A 17,331-nucleotide genomic window follows, 5' to 3' on the forward strand; every position below is an offset into this window, starting at 1 on the left:
CATGCATTTCAAATTGCTCTGGCATGCGGCTCTGCTCCCAGTCTGCTAAAAGAGTGCTAAGTGAGATCTGACTTGCAAGTCAGTTTTCAAAATTGGGCTAATTAATTACATTATTAGCTACTTAAATGGGAAATAGGAGGAACACTAGTTATTATATAATTCTTCTTGTAACAATATACACTGTTTCTATTTTTCAGTGCAATCAATATTGAACTTGAGCAAGCTTTCTGGAAGAAACCAGATATGACTGAATGTAAACTACTGGACGAACTTCCAAATAACATTTTAGACCTCCATGATATAACAATAACAGAAGGTAAGCCACCAGATACTTCAGTGACACACGAATCAAGGTAAAAATAGTTATACTCAGATAATGCTTATGTTGGACATTTGAAGAACAGAAGCAATAAGGTTGTTTTACGTGCATCCTACTCACCTAGTAATCTTTAAGTGTTTTAATGTAGATGAATTTTGCAGGTGCTTCAATATTCTTTAGCTATCACTTTGAAGACTTGTCTCAAACCCTGCACTTAGATTTAGAATGAAATAAATAACCAATGAACAACGTGACAGGTTTTGCCTGTCTACACTTTCTCTATTACCACATCAAAACAGTTCATAGTTCATGTTCTATAGATGTCATACAAAGAAGCACAAATGTATGGAACTGAAAAGTTTGTGCTGTAATTCAGGTAAGCTATAAGGTGACTGTTACCACCCAATTATATCCTTTTTAAAGCTATGCCAAACAGTGCAAGTTGTTTGAATGGTGAACAAAAACAATATCACAGATTATCCACCTACTCAGCAGTGGCATCAAATAACAGACCATTGAAAAATATCTGCAGTTGCATTCAGTCTGTCTGATTCCCAGAGTGTAAAACTCTGCTTCTATAAAAAAAAATCATAGAAGGATGATGAGATGATGAATGGCAAATACAACTTTTCAAACTATACCATTCAGCATTTGCTTTTGCTGCTGTACCAGTTAAGCAGCATTTGGGGAGAGGGGTGGATCTTATGTAATTTTGAATGCACAAATGCTTGTAAATGCAAGGAAAGTTAAAACTGAATATTATTTACAGGTAATCTTTATAATCCAAAAGCAGGCAATAATATTCCTGTGTAAAGTACGTTATTTTCCTCCTTTAAAATACAACCTGAGATATCCAGATATTGCTTTCAAGTTTTTGCCAGTTTCATTGACATGTTGAGGGCTTATTAACTTATTCTTTGGCAATAAATTTATAATAGACCAGAAGAATTATGGAAAGAGAGAGGAAGCAGACTAACTCCTTGCTTTAACATAGAGAGATGTACCTAGATAGCTAGACACGTAGCTATGCCACAAAAATCATCCGTACTTTCTTTTTTTTTTCAGAGAATGCACAAGATGTTGTACAGCATATTTTATACCTATTGCCAGATGCAACACTGCACATGGAAGAGTTAAAAATAATTGCAAGTAAAATTTCTGATATTGTAAGGCTTGCAGATATGAGCATGATGCTTGCAGAGGCTACATTGTCTATACTGAACTATATTTTGCTGCAAGAAACAGAAGATCAGAATGTTAGAAAAATGACCAATAGGTAAGTAAGATAGCTTTCCCAGAAGTGGCTTCCTAAGCTAAAATGGCACCATGGAGTAATTAATGCAGTCTATCAAAATATCACCACAAAAGTTAGCAATTTCTGTACTTGGATGTTAAACATGTTTGTGGTTCTGAGCAGTAGAAATTGGTTATTGTGTTGTCAAAGGTGCTTCTACCAGAACCATGTCTGCAGAAGTCGCCATCACAGAGTTGTTCTCTATGGGCATCTCTGCCTGGAGGCAATTGGGGGGGCTGCCTAGCTGCCATCTCATCTCAGAGGTGATCTTTACAGCTCAGCAGTGAGGTCTGTGGGCAGGTCAGCCTGGTGACACGTATCTGTTCCACCAGCACACCAGGCTGGAGTGCTGTACCTGTCCTGATAAAGACTTTTCAAACATAGCTATTCAATGTTGGACTTCAAAATCTACATTTAGGATCCTGCGTCCATTATGTGGTTCTCACACATGCTAAAATTGAGGTTACTAGATAACTTTAAAAGCATCTCTCTTCTTTGAGATCTGAAAGGTAACTCAACTACCTGGTTTTGAAATGTCTGGCTTCTGCTGCTGAGCAGAGCACTGTTCAGAAAACTACTGCCAGCCTTTACAAAACCAAATGCAAGTACAGAGAGTTTACCCTTTTCTGATTTGGGCAAGAGAGCTTACCCACTTCTCACTGCACAGCCTGCAGCTCCAAATAGGAAAGAGTATTCTACTTTGCACTGACCAATTCAACGCTAACCAACAGTGTAAGAGATGCGGTATTCATCACATTAAAAGGTCATTCTGCATCTCTCATTTTAAAGACTGTATGTATCTGCAATTTTCTGTTTCACTTAATGTAAAACAATATTTTCATAAAAAATATTAAAATAAGAAGTATTAAAAGCAAGAAAAATGAACTTTCCACTTAAGTTCCAGGTGGAGCACAGACTACACAACAGCCCAGTTGTTTGTAGTGGACATCTATGCATTGCCTTTTCAAACCCAGGAGTCTGCAAGGAGGAGCAGCCAAAAATAGCTTAGAAAATCTGCTGGAGATAAAGCATTGAGTAGCATCGTGATCCTTTTGGCTGTATGCTCTCTCTTCAAAGTCTACTGCGGTGCAGCGTCTGGAGTGGGGGCTATGATAGCTGCCAGCACTCAACACCTCTGCCTTCTCAAATTAGGTTGTGGGGTTTTTTAAGTGAAATATCCATTACTTCAGATTCTTCTCCCATGAAATGTAAGGTTTTCAGGACAAAGATGATATTCTAATAGGCCCTGGATTCCTGATACTTAATGGAGATAGAGTTGGTATGTACAAGTAATAACAATGTCTTTACAATTTTTGTGGACAGGAGAATGTTAGGTATTTTAATTTTTCCATAAATCAGACCTCAAAAGAGCACAACCACTGTGATGATAACCGAAAAGTGCTAGCATGACATCCTCACAAGAGCTATTATGCTCTTTCTTTCAGGCCTCAGTAGAAATTTTGGATCCCAGATATTTTGAGGAAGTTGAACTCCAGACTTTGCAGTTCTAGGGCAACTGTGGCTGAAAAGATCCCATGGGGGTCCTTGTGTGTCTGGGACCAACGATGCATGAAGATAACACCAGACCAAAGAAGGACAGGAAGGTTTTCCTTTAGTCTGTCAGGGCCAGCTGTCTTGCACATTTTCAATAGAGTATCATTCCTTCTTGCATACTGCTGAATAGCCTTAAGGGAGGCCAGACAAGATGTGGAGCTTTCTCTGACTCTTAATACTCGTGAGCATTAAACAACCCTAATTGTTGCTTCCTTTAGATTCTAGCTTCTTCTTTCTACTTAGAAAAAAAACCCACTGAGAGTAGGACCTAGAAAGCCTGTGAAATCTCCATCCTCAGAGATATTCAGAGCTTTACTGGACAAGACCCTGAGCAAGCTGATCTGTCTTTAAAGTGGGAGGACGGCATCTTCCACCTGACAGAGTTTTGGCTTACTCAAACATTCTTGCTGTCACCTGAACCTGTACCAGACAAAATGCCATCTACTCCACAACAGACTAATTTTGCTCTAGTGGTTGCTCCTTGTGATCATAAATCAGAGCAGTTTTCAGCTGATTGTTTCTTGACTGCGTATTATGGAGCCAGGAGAACATTTCAAGATATGTATATATATTTCTTTTCTTGCTCTTGCTCTTGGTAAAGTATCCTGGAGGCAACTGAGGAGATTGGCTATAAGATGTCTTACACAGAAAGAAATATGTCAGTTGTAACCACTTCCTTGGCTTTGGTGGTGACGCGTCCAGATCCCAGCATATTTGGAGGATTGGCGTTTGGTGTTACCTCCTACAACAGAGGAGTGGATCTCAAGGTGAGAGCACAGTATCACCTCAGGGACCACTGACTAAACCAGACAATCCTGCTGCTGTTTTGTACCGTTGTGTATTTAACCTGAGGCAGGCATGTCCTCTCTCTCCTGCAGATCAATGTTCAAGAAAACCCTTTCAAAAAGGCCTTGGCCTCAATGTTTTTGCCAAAATCACTGAAGAAATTCCTAGGGATCGAGCACTCTGACCCAGACAAGCATTCGAAGATCCAGTTTAAGTTTTTTGGCACTACTTCACTCTTTGCGGTAACTATGACTCCTAACAAACGCTAACGTGGGAGTAATCGGTTCAGCTGCTCTTAGTGTGTACAAAAGAAAAATCCCAATAGAGTCATCCGTTCTGGGCACGTTTAGCATCAGCACTAAGAAATGTGCTGGGAAAACGCAGCAAAACCTCTGTAGCAATGATGCTCTGAGGTGTGTCTGTAGACCTAAGACTTTTTGTTCATTTTCTGTAGATGATGTTATTCCAATACTGCTCTTCAAAGAACAAACCCTAATCTTTCTCTGATAGTAAGCTCTTGCTTAAGGAACATGCATAGTACCTGTCAAATACCATGAAAATAATTTCAAGATTTTTTTGTCCATTAACATAATAGCAGCACTGATTTGCAACATTTAGGACAACTCTAGTATTTGCTCTGTTTTCTTAACTCAGAGGAGGTGGGTGAGTGGAATTAAAAAGGAGACATTTCTTTTGATATGATGGAACATACAATGCACTGAGCAGTGCTTTTGAGACAGAAGAAGCATTCACAATTGTGTCTACTGTCTAATGAGCTTAATGATGCACAACTGGATGTTTTGATATACTGAAACGATGATACAGCTTTCTCAATCCAGCTGATGCGCCTGCAACTCTGTTCTGCTTCAGCTGATGTGGAGACTGTTTCTGAATTTGCAACTAACTACATTTTCTAATGAAGTAGCAAGCAGCTAAATTACATCAGGCATCCCATGGCATTTAGCTGATCACCATTTCCAAGAACTACAGTTTAAAAAAATAGAAGCAGGGAAGAGCTGGATTTTTTTTTTTTTTTTTGCATCAGTGTATTTTTCCACTGCAGGATGACAGTTTAACGAAGGCGAGGTTGAATACCTATGTTGTGAGTGCCAGCATTGAAAACTCATCCATTCAGAATCTGAATGAGCCTGTGACTATTACTCTTCAGCACATAGACCAAAATACGGTAGGATGTGTTCATTTTCTGAGAGAGTTGTTGAAGTAGACCCTATTTCACTTACCCTTACAATAAACTGGCAACAGGACAAATAAGCTTAAAACATTTTGCTGCCTGACTCCTCTATGATATATGAACCAAAATATTGACAGGCCCCGCAGATCTCCGTGTTTAATTCCTGCAGGTTAGTAAAGCTCGTGTCTCCACTCTAAATCCATATTTATCAGCAAGGGATGTTTTTATTTTCTCCTTGTTTTGATCTGGACAATTTTTTTTCAATGAATAGTTTATTTGCTAAAAAATTTTACTGAAATGATTTGTAGTTGCTCTGAACTCAGCACATTGGTTTAGTCACCAAAAGAGGTAAATTTGAAAAAAATTAAAACATCCTATAGATGTTTTCAAAATTAATTTGTTTTGTTTTGTTTCAAAATGAGATTTCAAAACTAAAACTAAAATCTATCTTAAATTATTGGATCAAACTTGTTGTCTTAGTTCCACCTCAGCATTGTTGTATTGCCAATATTTATGGTCCAGCTTCCACACGAATATATTGCAAACCCAGGGCACAACAAAATTTTTCTGTAAGATTAATTTTTTAAAGTTCAAGTTAATGACAGCTTCAAAATGCTTCTTTTATGGCAATATACTCTTTCCATTCAGTTCTAGCAAATAATATATATCCAGAAATTTCATCTAGATATCCCTTCTCTTCTGTCATTCTTACGCCACCAGGCCATCTGGCACCTCTCAGATTTTTTTAACTTGACCTTTTAAAAATATCCTAATTAAATATTTAATGAGATATCATCCTAACCTACATCTTTGGCTCTCTGCCTAATTATATTTGACTGTCTACAGATCACACCTCTTAACAGCTTATCTGTTAGGGTGGCTTCCTGTAAACTCTATGCTTTATTGAACTTTATTAATCATAAAAGAAAATGAATCTGTGCCTTGGGAAAGTTTGCTGCAGCATTATGAGTAATAAACTAGAATGTCCCCAAGGGAAAACATTGCATTGAATATCCATTTAAATCTGTTCAGCTGTTTGCAATATATAGGCAAGCTTTATTTTCTCTTAGGTGTCTTCCGTGCCTGGTTTCAGAAACAGTGGAAACACTGAAATTGTAAAAGGTTGTCTTGTGTTGAGAATTTTTTTTTTTAATTGTATAAAACCTCAGGTCGCTATTCTAGTCTTAGTCATAACTTTTGAATTTCACCAGTAATTCAGTATGACATCTCAGACACCACAAGAAGCCAATGAGATTAGACATAGGAATCAGTCTAAGCTGGACAACTTGTCAGATTTTCTGCTGTCCTTAAAAGACAATGCAAGATACAGAAAGACTGGGAAAATTTTGAAAATCACTGGCTCCAAGGATTTCCAATGGTAAAGGGGAAGCTGAAAACTAGGACTCTCTGCTGGTTTTCAGCGCCATGGATGACATGGCCAATATCCCAGCTGGTTTCCAATGACCAAGTGTCCAACTGCTCCTGAACTGCTGGCATCTCCAGTGACCTACAGACCCCTCTGCAGCACCACTGTGCAAATAATTGCAGAGATCAGTGGGTTTTCTTGTCAAGCAGAAGAGAAGAAATTAAATCAAATTGCCTTCATTATAAACCCTGATTACAGGCAAGATGCACCGTCTGCAAGTGCAGGCGGTGTACAGACGTACTGAATAAATGTCACAGCCTCCTTTTTCTCTGCTTTCAGGGTAATGCAGCAGTGCACTGCGTCTTTTGGGACTTTCAGAAGAACAGTAAGTGTCATTTACAGAGCTGCCACGCTTCCTCTGTCACCAGCCTCACAGAGCCCCTGGCTGCTTGACATTGCAGCTTGAAACGCTGATGCTGTCCTGTTGAGTCTGCGTTGCTGGTTTCCACTGACGTTGATTCCTCAGTAATCGGTGTTACTACCAGGGGATACGTGTCTGGCATTGTACAACGATGCATCTACATGAATAAGAAGACTTAGCCTAAAAAAAAAAGCAGAAGCGCAATGAAACGTCAGATGACTTCTCACAGTGGCTTCAGGGAAGTCAGTGAGGGCTTTGCTGTGGTCAAGTCTTGAATACTGCTCAGAATCAACAGACACAGAAGGATAACTGTCTATTGCGTTAACTCAGAACACGTGGGAGAGGTTTTCTCTGTAATTACTGGTGTTAGAATGTATGGGTTTTTTAAATCAGAAGCTTAGCTTCTGAATATGTCATACACGCCACATGAATAAGGTCATAAATTTAATCTTACCAGGGAAGATCTGGCTTTTTCAATGCTACCCTCTGCCTAAACAAATCCTCTGCCTTGTAAATATTTCTTGCCTTCTGTGTTTCCACACCCTGCAGTATAATCTAGTCCAGTGCACTTTTCCTTACCTTCCTGCTTTCTCTGTGTGCAGGCATAGAAATGACTTTAAATATTTCTTCATTCCACCAAAGGCTTTCATCCAAGTTTTGATGTTCTCAAGCAACTATATAAGATGTGTTCCTGTGTGAAATCTCACTTATGTGCTGTTAAATGACCCTGCAATCTGTACTAACTTGAGCTCATATTCACACATTCTGCACGCTGCAGAGCTATAAATGACTGAGCATGACTAACTCTGCTTAAAAATCCCTTTTTCTCTCTTACACAGATGGACTGGGTGGTTGGAATACATCAGGGTGTGAAATGGAATATACAGATATGAATTACACAATCTGTTTTTGTAACCATCTTACCCATTTTGGAGTCCTACTGGTAAGTATTCCGTGAATCATCTCCAAAAAAGTCCTGTAGCACTAAACAAAGTCATCGCTAGTTTTGGAGAGAGATAGGAGATTCATATCTATACAAGCTGTTAGATATCTGCAATTTTGCCAAAATCAGTAATAACAAGCAAAATTGTTATAATAATTTTTATCGTATAAAGTCATCTAAATGTCACTTGCTTCAAGGCAAATTCATTTTACAGATGTAATTTGTACTTCTTTCCAATGTAACTTAATCAACATTAATGTGTTATTTGCTGCGTTGGAAATACTCTGTTAAATTTATTACCTGCCAGAGGCAACTAATGACATTACATCATAATGTAAAATACAAGTTTTATCTACATTCCATCACAAAGGGAAGTTTAATATAAATATGGGAGGTGTTATTAACTGTTGTCTCTTAATTTTCTGTAATACAGAGAAAACTGCCTCTAAAAGTTGAATGTCAAAAAATGAGATGACTGCCTGAGAATGGGCTGCAACAAATGCAAAGTGTTAGGCAAGTTCAAAGCAAACTGAGTAGACTAAAATTGTCAATCCCAGTAGGACACAACCTACTCGATGGGATAAGGCCATTGCTTTGCCTTTGGATGCTTGCCCAGCTTCCCCCAGAGGTCAGCCCTGTCCTGCTCTGTGAGAAGCCTCCCTGGTAGTAAAAACGGGACTTCCGCAGGAAGGAATTTAGATGTTACAGATTTCAGACAACTTGCTGAAGTTTCCATTCAAGCAACGAGAATTCCATTTGATTTTAAGATCACACCTTTTCTTCACTGCCACTTCAGTAATCGGCATGGTTATTTAACAGCACAAAGTCGCTTGTACACTGGAGATGTAGGTTACTAGCCTGAGGTTCAACGTTTCACCAAATAGAAGAGAAACTGTGGCAGGGAACAACAAATGCCTCTCAATATCACTCCTGGCAGCAGGTGTGGAGAAGCAGGGCCCAGCCTCCCAGTTTATTTTTGCAGAGTGATGCTTTCTGGATGTGGAAGGTACTCCCATGCTCCAAGACATGTAGCAGGTTTGTGCAGTTCCCAAATGTGGCAGCTGCCATTGAAACAAAGTAGAGTTTCTTCTACTGCCAGTGCAATAATTTCGTCAAGACCCTGCAATTCTTGTTGAATTTGTGGTTTCTGAAGTGCAGCTTTTCTAGCTTCACAATTTATTACTGGATACTTTACATACTGCATATTCTTACTAGTTTGGATATTTTGTAGGACTATACAACAAGAAACACAAAAATATTAATGGAAACCCTCCAAGAGCAGCAGTAAGCAGAACAGAAATTGATTTCTTTGTCAATGTGAAAATGTGGAAAGCAAATTTCTTTATCTGTTATGGCAAACAACTGTGCTTCTTTATCTTGTAACATAGGACTTGTCCCGGACAGAGATAGATATCACACATGATCGCATATTAACTCTGATAAGCTATGCAGGATGTGGTGCTTCTTCCCTTTTTTTGGGTATAACACTGGTGACATATCTAGCCGTGGAGTAAGTCTGATCCTTTTTCTTGTATCGCTTTTAATGTTTTAGCAATAATGAATTTGCAGTAACTATCAGAATGTTTGGTAACATTTGATGCTGTGATGCATACGAGGCAAGAGTGAGAGCTGACAGTATAAATATTGCTTTATTTTGACCTGTGACTGTAATTAACTAAGAGGGATTCAAATCCTCATGCTTCACTACAAGCATTAGTTCGAACTGTTCCGCAGCTTCTATGTTCCTACATTTCCATCACTTCATAAATCTACCCAGAGACATGGATAAGACATCATGTCAAGAATCTGGAATATTCCCTGTATATAGACTGATATCCACAGAAGAATAGGGAAACCTTTATCTTCTCTTGCTCTTGGTCTCTCTTCTGTTTTGCCCTTTTGGAGAGGTTTTGTTCTATACTGTCTGTGTCAGTAGCTCCTGGCACAGTGTGGCCTGAGACTTAGGTAACTGTGGGTGCTTTCATAACCCAGTAATATTGCAATGACAATAATATTTGATGCAGCAGTAGAAAGATGGTAAGTCTGTCTCTCCTCCACCAAGTGTGAAAAACCTAGCAGGTTTCCATGTATATAGAAGCTCTGCTTTTTCAGGCTGGGAGACCTGATTCAAAAACACACTAGTGATGTGATATAAAACACTAATGGAGACACAACAACTACCACAAGAAGCTAATTTATAGTACGACGAGTACACATTCATCCTGCCTTCTATTAGTGAATGCACCCAGCACAACTCATGCAATTATAACCTTGTGACTTTCTCCTTCTTTTTAGAAAGCTGCGGCGAGACAACCCTTCAAAAATTCTGCTCAATCTTTGTGCTGCACTGCTGATGCTGAACATGGTCTTCCTCACCAATTCCTGGCTGTCCACCTTCAATCAGCCAGGTCTCTGTATCACCGTGGCTGTGCTCCTTCACTATTTTCTTCTTGCAGCTTTCACATGGATGTGCCTGGAGTCTGTTCACTTTTACTTGTCTCTTGTCAAAGTTTTCAATGTTTATGTCCCAAAGTACATCCTAAAATGCTGTATTGCTGGCTGGGGTAAGGAAACTGATTTCTTCTCCATTTCTGTGCTTGTTAACTTCTGTAAGATAGGGGCATAGTTGTAAAAGTAAGTCAGGATACTGAGCTATAGAAATGTGGTGCACACCCTGAGCTGTAAGGATGGATTTTTTTTCCCCCAGGCAAGTTCAGCCCAAGTTTCTTCTGCACAGGGAGATGTTAGCAGAAAGTGCCTGTTGCTCCCTGCCCACAGTCATATACAAGGAAAGGCGAAAGTGGGTGTAAGGAACTGCTTTCCCTTCTCCTCCTGCTCTTTCCAGGAATGATTTATCATGGTACCTCATGTCAGTGGGTGTGCCTCAGGAAGAATGAGCTGTCCACGGCCTTCATTGGAGATGCTCAGAGGTGATTTTGATCTCCTTCTCCAGGCCTCGTACCCTCACCTGCCATTCTGTGCATGATTCCCCGCTGCAGGTGGATTTGGCTTTCATTCATAGCTCTCCTGAGGACTCCACCAATTCACCTTTTCTCCAAGCACTGAGCATCGGAGACTTGTTTGGGAGAAACAACAAAAAAGGACTCAAAATGCTGGCTCTGCTGTTAGTAAAGGTGTTATCAGATGCACTGACCCAGAGCAGTATTTGGTCTTTATTTTTGGGTTGCTGTTAGATGCTGTTTTAAAGGGGTTTTTTAGGCTTTTGAATAGTGTGCAGCCTATCATCATCTCTATCCTCACATGGGATGTCGCACATAATTGTTCTCCGGGGCAGCCATCCATGATGGTGTTGTTGGCGGCAGCTGTTCTCAACAGAAAAGCCAGAATTGAAAGAAATATGGGAAATAGGAAATGAATGGAAGACTGATAAAACACTGTCTGGAAAATGTCTGTCTCTATCAGTTCTTAACACAAAATGCTGTGGTTGGCTTATCTTTTGACGCTCTGCTTTTTGTAATAATCAGTTGGTTTTATTTTACCAGATTGGATCCCTTCTGGAGATGTTTGAACACTCACAAACATTTTGCAAACATAGATATTTTTATGCCTACTCATTTGTAATTTACATAAATAAGGAGATTAAACCTGCTATGCCACACATTTAATTACGCTCGTTTCAGAAGGAACTTTAGGGATAGAGTTTGATCCTAGGATGTACGTCTGCTGTAATTACTCATCAGAGATTATCTGACATCTTTCCGTATTCTCCATTCTTTCTTTTTTAATCTAAATATCTCTTTTTCTCTTGCCTTCCATATTAGGAATACCAGCTATTGTGATTACTATTGTGCTCATTATAAATAAAGACTTCTATGGCAATGGATCACATTCTGAGAGCAATCCATTCAGTAATTTGTAAGTATAATACTTTAAGCTTTTTGATGGTCACCAGAATATCTTAAAGATACAAGAAACAATCAGAAGGCAATGACTTCTCTCTTGCTTTTGTCTTTTCTCTCCCATCTTAACCCTCTCCTTTCAGTGGTTCTGGTTCATAGGATCCTTTTGGATGTATGGCTACTAGGTGGAGTAACTCTTACATTAGTGGACTGGGCTTGAGGACAAGGAGGGCTTCTGACAGTCAATTCCATTCTCACTTTCTGGAAAATCTCTTTCTTTACAAGCCATTAACTCAGTCTGATGGGACATTTGTACATGCTTCTGCATGTTCTAGATTTCTGGTGAAACCTAAAGGCAGAGTAATTGCTCTGGTATTTTGCACATTTGCTTCTGTTTTTTTAATGTCAATTCATAGCACTGTCTCTTCATAATTTAAAATTCATTTATTTAAATCATGTCAACCTCCTCTCTTTTCCAGTGGGAAAACACTGCACGCTTTCATCCCTTTTAAAAAGGGGTTTATAGCAAAGAATGCTTCATTTTTTTTTTTTGCCTGCTTTCTGTTTAGCACAATTTGATCACTTTTTGGTGAAGATTACCTGGAATATTTGAATTTTATCCCATCAGAGAGGTAACACGCACCCATGACACCTCAGAGGGAGAACTATCACCATTAAAACTCACTAATTTATGTCTGAGGAAAAGCTAACCAGTGCTTATCTCTGTGCTATACAATTATTTAGACTCCTAATTAAGTCCTATTTAACTGAGTTTTCCTAAGGCAGTGTGTCTTTTTGTGTATACATTAGTAAGTTGTGAAACTATTGTCAGGTTTATCTGAATTTGGCAGAAATATTAAAGTCTCAAAGTTACTGAATTTCTATAATATCCATAAAAAAGGCACGTGGTGAGATTCTATGAATGTTCTCATTGGGGGAAAGTAACGGGTGTTGGGGAATGCCACTTACTAGAGAACCATATGGGACACTTATTTTGGAAACCAGGCTTCATTAGCTCCACTGCTCACAAAACTCTGTATTGAATGCACAATTCCTTTCTTGCAGTTGCTGGATTCAGGAGAACGTAGTGTTTTACATCTCCGTTGTGGCCTATGTCTTCTTAGTATTTTTGACAAATACAGCCATGTTCATTACTGTTCTCCTTCAAATCCACTCCATGAAATCAAGGACACAAAAGAGATCCAGATTCTGGAACCGGAGTTTTCTCCAAGACCTCAGAAGTGCTTTCAGCTTGATGTTCCTTTTGGGCTTAACTTGGGGCTTTGTCTTTTTTGCCTGGGGAGCAGTGAGGATATTTTTCTTGTATGTCTTCAGCATTCTTAACACCTTGCAAGGTAATTTCTGAATGGAGTACTGCTATAAATACAACAGTTTAGGGCCATGGAATAGAAATAGATTTGCAACATCATGTAATTAAGCATGGGGGAAGAAGACTGCTAATATAGTTGTGTTACAGTGTTTAGCTATTTTAAAGGAAATCTCTATCGCAGTGGAGATAGTCTTTAGATAGCACTGCTGTGATAGATATACTATTAAAGACACAAATTCATGCCTTTGAAACACGGGTCCCAGTAAATCCATCTTTTCAGGAGCTGGTACAGTTCTTTTCATCTGGGCATAAATATGGTTGATAGAACCTGCAGTGACTTGCGGATTATTCTTATGCCAAGTCTGCAAAACGCTCTTTCCGTTACCCTTTCAAATGCACAAAGGACGCAGTGCAATTCTGGGGAAACACAATGCTGGCCCAGGGACCACCTCTCTGCCCGTACATAACACACTGGTAACTGAGCGGCATACAAAAAGTTTAGAAAAGGAACAGCAGGTTGGAGAGGCCACCTGAAAACCTGTAAATTTATCTTCTTACTTCTTTAGGGTTCTTTATCTTCGTGTTTCACTGCCTAATGAAGGAAGAAGTAGTGAAGCAGTGCCGAGTACACTTTTGCTGGGGAAGATTTCGTCTGAGTAATGATTCTGGTAAGCACTGAGGGGTTTTGTTTAGCTTGAATCATAAGTCTTCGCCTGCTGACTGGTGTCATGTTTGCTCTACGTTAAGAAATAAGGCTCCTCTTCATAGCCTTTCTGCATTGCATTGGATAATTTTTCTTTAATAGGTCTTTATCCTCTTTCTTTAACCGCTTATATGATATGATGATGAGGTGACAGCAGTAAAAAACGTAGATTTCCAAAAAACATTTCAGCTTGGTCTCTAATTCTGTTCTCACATGCCATTCAGTGTTCCATTATGTGAGCCATGGTTTTGGTGGCCTTCCAGTCTTCAGAAAGTTGAAATTCAGAAATTTATGCAGGATATTTGACATACTAGTAGCATAGCGCAGGGGCTGGGTTTGCTCAGCCTGAGAAGCAGAAGGGAGATGTAATTGCTGTCTCTGGCTATCTGAAGAGTGGTTGTAGAGAAGAGACAGACTCTTCTCAAAGGTGCACAGCAAAAAGACAAGAGGCAATGGACACAAGTCACAGCTATGGAAATTCCCACTATTTATAGTGAAATATATTTTTTCACAATGAGAGTAGTTAAATAAGTGACAGTGGCCCAGAGAGGCAGTGGAGAGAGTCTCTCATGGAGAGTTAAAATTCAACTGGACAGGTGCCTGACCAGGCACCTGATCCAACTCTGGGCAGGAGGTTGGAGTGAAGACCTGCAATGGGCCCTTCCAACATAAATTATTCTAAGATTCTGCTATCTACCAGTTCAACAAGAAATAACACGGGCTGTGGCTTATTCTGGGCCACCCCAATGATGTTGATTCTTCACAGAAAGGTGGAAGAATTTAATAACTTCAGTACCTCTGTGTGTCTATCAAAATTAGTTGACATTATGAATGAGTATAACAAAGGAGAAGCTAAATCAGTTGGTTTAGTCTTTTCAGGAAAACAGACTAAAAATCCATAAAAACATCAGTTGTGTACACAGCAGTCCTGTGCATTGTGCTGCTGAGGAATATGTAGCTTTCCATTTGCAGAGGGAGAATTCAGCAAGAATGCTCTAAGTAGCACATAGAGTATTCTCCCTTGAGCATGAGCCAGCTCAATGCTGTACGATACAATAAGTGTAAGGCTGCCATTCTTCTCCTTTGTGTACCGCCTGTCTTCTTCAATATGACCTTACCCAAATCAGTATTACTAGACTGGGTCATAAAGGGGAAAGAGAAAACTGAATTGCTGGTATCCAACCCCACCTGCACAAGCGTGACAGAGCTAGTGTAAAAATTAGCAGCAGGAATTGTGCATTGTGCTGCACGGAAACCCACGGCTTCAGGGCAGATACAAGGATAACACAAGAAGCAAGCACAGACCTTTCTCCTCCATGGTCTCTAGTAGTTTGAGATGTGACACCCGTACAGAACTTTATTCCTCTGCCTTCCACTCTCTGATTTCAGACTGGAGTGGGTCAGGTGCAACTGCTGCATCTACACCAAAGCATTTAACCCACAAATCACCATCCCAGGCTTTGTGGAGCCATTCTAATGGAACAAGTTCAACTTTCAACGGTTCAGATTTCCTTCCCAGGACTTCACCAGATATAAACTTTAGGACTGGTAAGAAAAAAGGTGTGCACTGCATAGACTAGAATGCAATAAGTTCCATATGGTGACTGTCAAATCCCAACCAATGGAAATAAATAGGAAACCTTTCACTGCTTTGTCTGTGCCTGACTTCAGTTTGGGGTTAATGGCTACACTACAGATGGCTTTTGCTGTAGTAGGGAAAGTAAGAAAGCCCTTAATAGCCTGGTACGACTGTTCTCTAAAAGGAAGGGAACCTTCTGCTCAGCTTCCACCTTAGGCTCCTAAGAGATATTCTACCCTGAGACAGCTGGCTGCCATTCTCATGGGACCTACTTCCAGTTAGGGAACTCTATGGACTAATCTAATGCATTCCCAAAAGAGCAAAGATCTTTGGGATTACAGAAGATTGAACAGGACCTGCTGTGAGCCTGTTTAATCCAGAAGAATCTCAGCAGGAGGTTTTGCCTTCCAAGATGGAGAAATAGTTGCAGACCTGTATTCTGCAAAAGGAACGTCTTTATAGAAATTCTGACCGAAGCACCATTCTTGGTTGTTTTTTAAAACACGCCAATTTCTGTTATTTCCCCAAAGATGTTATATCAGAGAGTTCTGCACAGACAAGTTTCTTTCTAAATATATTAAACAAAATTATTATAATGGAAATTTTTCCCTAATTCTTTTCCATAGCTGAAGTTCATTACAACCCCAGTGCTGTACCTCCAGAAGATGGTGAGACCAAACATCCTTGTTCACGAAGAATACTGCCCATGGATACAGGGCTGCACTACCCACAGAAAGCTACATTTTTTCATTGATACTGAATTTGTTTTCTTCTGATTATCTAATGATGGTTCTCTTTTGTGGCATGTAGAAATAAACATTTATCTAAATAATTACTTCTGTTGTGCAATTATCACTCTGAACACAATTATAGAGCTAAACCAGCCCATGATTGAACTCTCTAGGCTTCAGTGGAGTGACAATACTGACCACATAAGGATTTGGTCCCCCTGTGTTTCCAAGATTAGCCCTCATGTTAAACAGAGACTGGAAACATTCTCTTCTTCATCATTAGTCCTTCTCATAGTTTTGTCTTCTTTTTTTTTTTTCTCTTTATGTCCTCCTGCCATTCCTCTGCTTCCTTCTTCATCCGATACTTATCCTTAGAACCTAATTCCCATAACACTGTTTCAAGTCATATTTTTGAGCCTGTTGCCTGACTGTCTCAGGCATGGATGTCTAAATTCCTCAATCAGTATCTTTCCTTACTTTTTCTGAGACGGACTTTGACCAACTTATACATTAAGAAATTGGGCTCGGCTTTCCAAGGTGTTCCTTTCAGTTGTACATTTTTATTTTCAGACGTGCTGGCACTGCTGCCTTGGATTTAGACCTCTAAAGAGATGTAGAGATGTAAATGTTTGAAAATCTTGTCCAGTACCTTCCAATGGAATGTGGAAACAAGCAAAACTGTAATTCCCGCCTCTAATGGGTATCCCTGTGTATGGTATAGGTTTCAGATTACCTCTCCTTCAAAAAAAACCCAAACCCCAGAACAATAGCAGATAAAATCCTACCATCTTTGGAGGTGGCAATTAAGTTGTTTGCCGTTTAGTAACTTTGCTATGAATATAGCAGAAGGCAAACTCCATTTCGTAACATCACAAGAGAGACTTAACTTTCCTCTCCTATTAAAGAGGGGCTTTCTTTCAGCAAATGTGTTTGAATTGGTAACTTGCCTGCTCATCCAAATCCTAGTTTCAGTTTGGAATGCCCTTCTCTATATCATTTAAGTAAAGATTTTTGGATGATTGCTGATATAGTAAAATATTAACCTGTACCAATGACAGAGGAGTAAAAAAAATATACTAGAGCAATGTCTTAGAGTTAGTATGTATGATAGCGAAGACAAAAGGTTCTTTCATTCTGTTAATAACTCCCACACAGCAATTAGTGGAAAAAGATGAATATTTCAGTGTACAGTAGCTACAGCCAGCCTACTTGAAATTAGACAGATCACCTTCAGTTCCTTGGCTTTCTGGAAG

At 39.5% G+C, this 17,331-nt stretch overlaps 1 protein-coding gene across 1 annotated transcript in view; it reads left to right on the forward strand.

Moving 5' to 3' along the window:
• The window catches only part of ADGRG4 (adhesion G protein-coupled receptor G4), a 30,914-nt gene extending 14,813 nt beyond the window's left edge, over positions 1–16,101 (forward strand). The window contains exons 10-23 of the mRNA XM_086756596.1: positions 198–316; positions 1,385–1,595; positions 3,769–3,934; positions 4,046–4,195; positions 5,017–5,139; positions 6,851–6,896; positions 7,772–7,875; positions 9,264–9,385; positions 10,171–10,439; positions 11,658–11,751; positions 12,801–13,090; positions 13,632–13,733; positions 15,158–15,316; positions 15,974–16,101. Of these exons, the coding sequence (XP_086612722.1) occupies positions 198–316; positions 1,385–1,595; positions 3,769–3,934; positions 4,046–4,195; positions 5,017–5,139; positions 6,851–6,896; positions 7,772–7,875; positions 9,264–9,385; positions 10,171–10,439; positions 11,658–11,751; positions 12,801–13,090; positions 13,632–13,733; positions 15,158–15,316; positions 15,974–16,101 (2,083 nt within the window). The remainder of the gene's footprint in view (positions 1–197; positions 317–1,384; positions 1,596–3,768; positions 3,935–4,045; positions 4,196–5,016; positions 5,140–6,850; positions 6,897–7,771; positions 7,876–9,263; positions 9,386–10,170; positions 10,440–11,657; positions 11,752–12,800; positions 13,091–13,631; positions 13,734–15,157; positions 15,317–15,973) is intronic.
• The last annotated feature ends 1,230 nt before the right edge of the window (positions 16,102–17,331 follow it).

This window comes from Chlamydotis macqueenii, chromosome 11 (assembly GCF_036417535.1).
Source record: "Chlamydotis macqueenii isolate bChlMac1 chromosome 11, bChlMac1.mat, whole genome shotgun sequence".
Lineage (NCBI taxonomy): Eukaryota > Metazoa > Chordata > Aves > Otidiformes > Otididae > Chlamydotis > Chlamydotis macqueenii.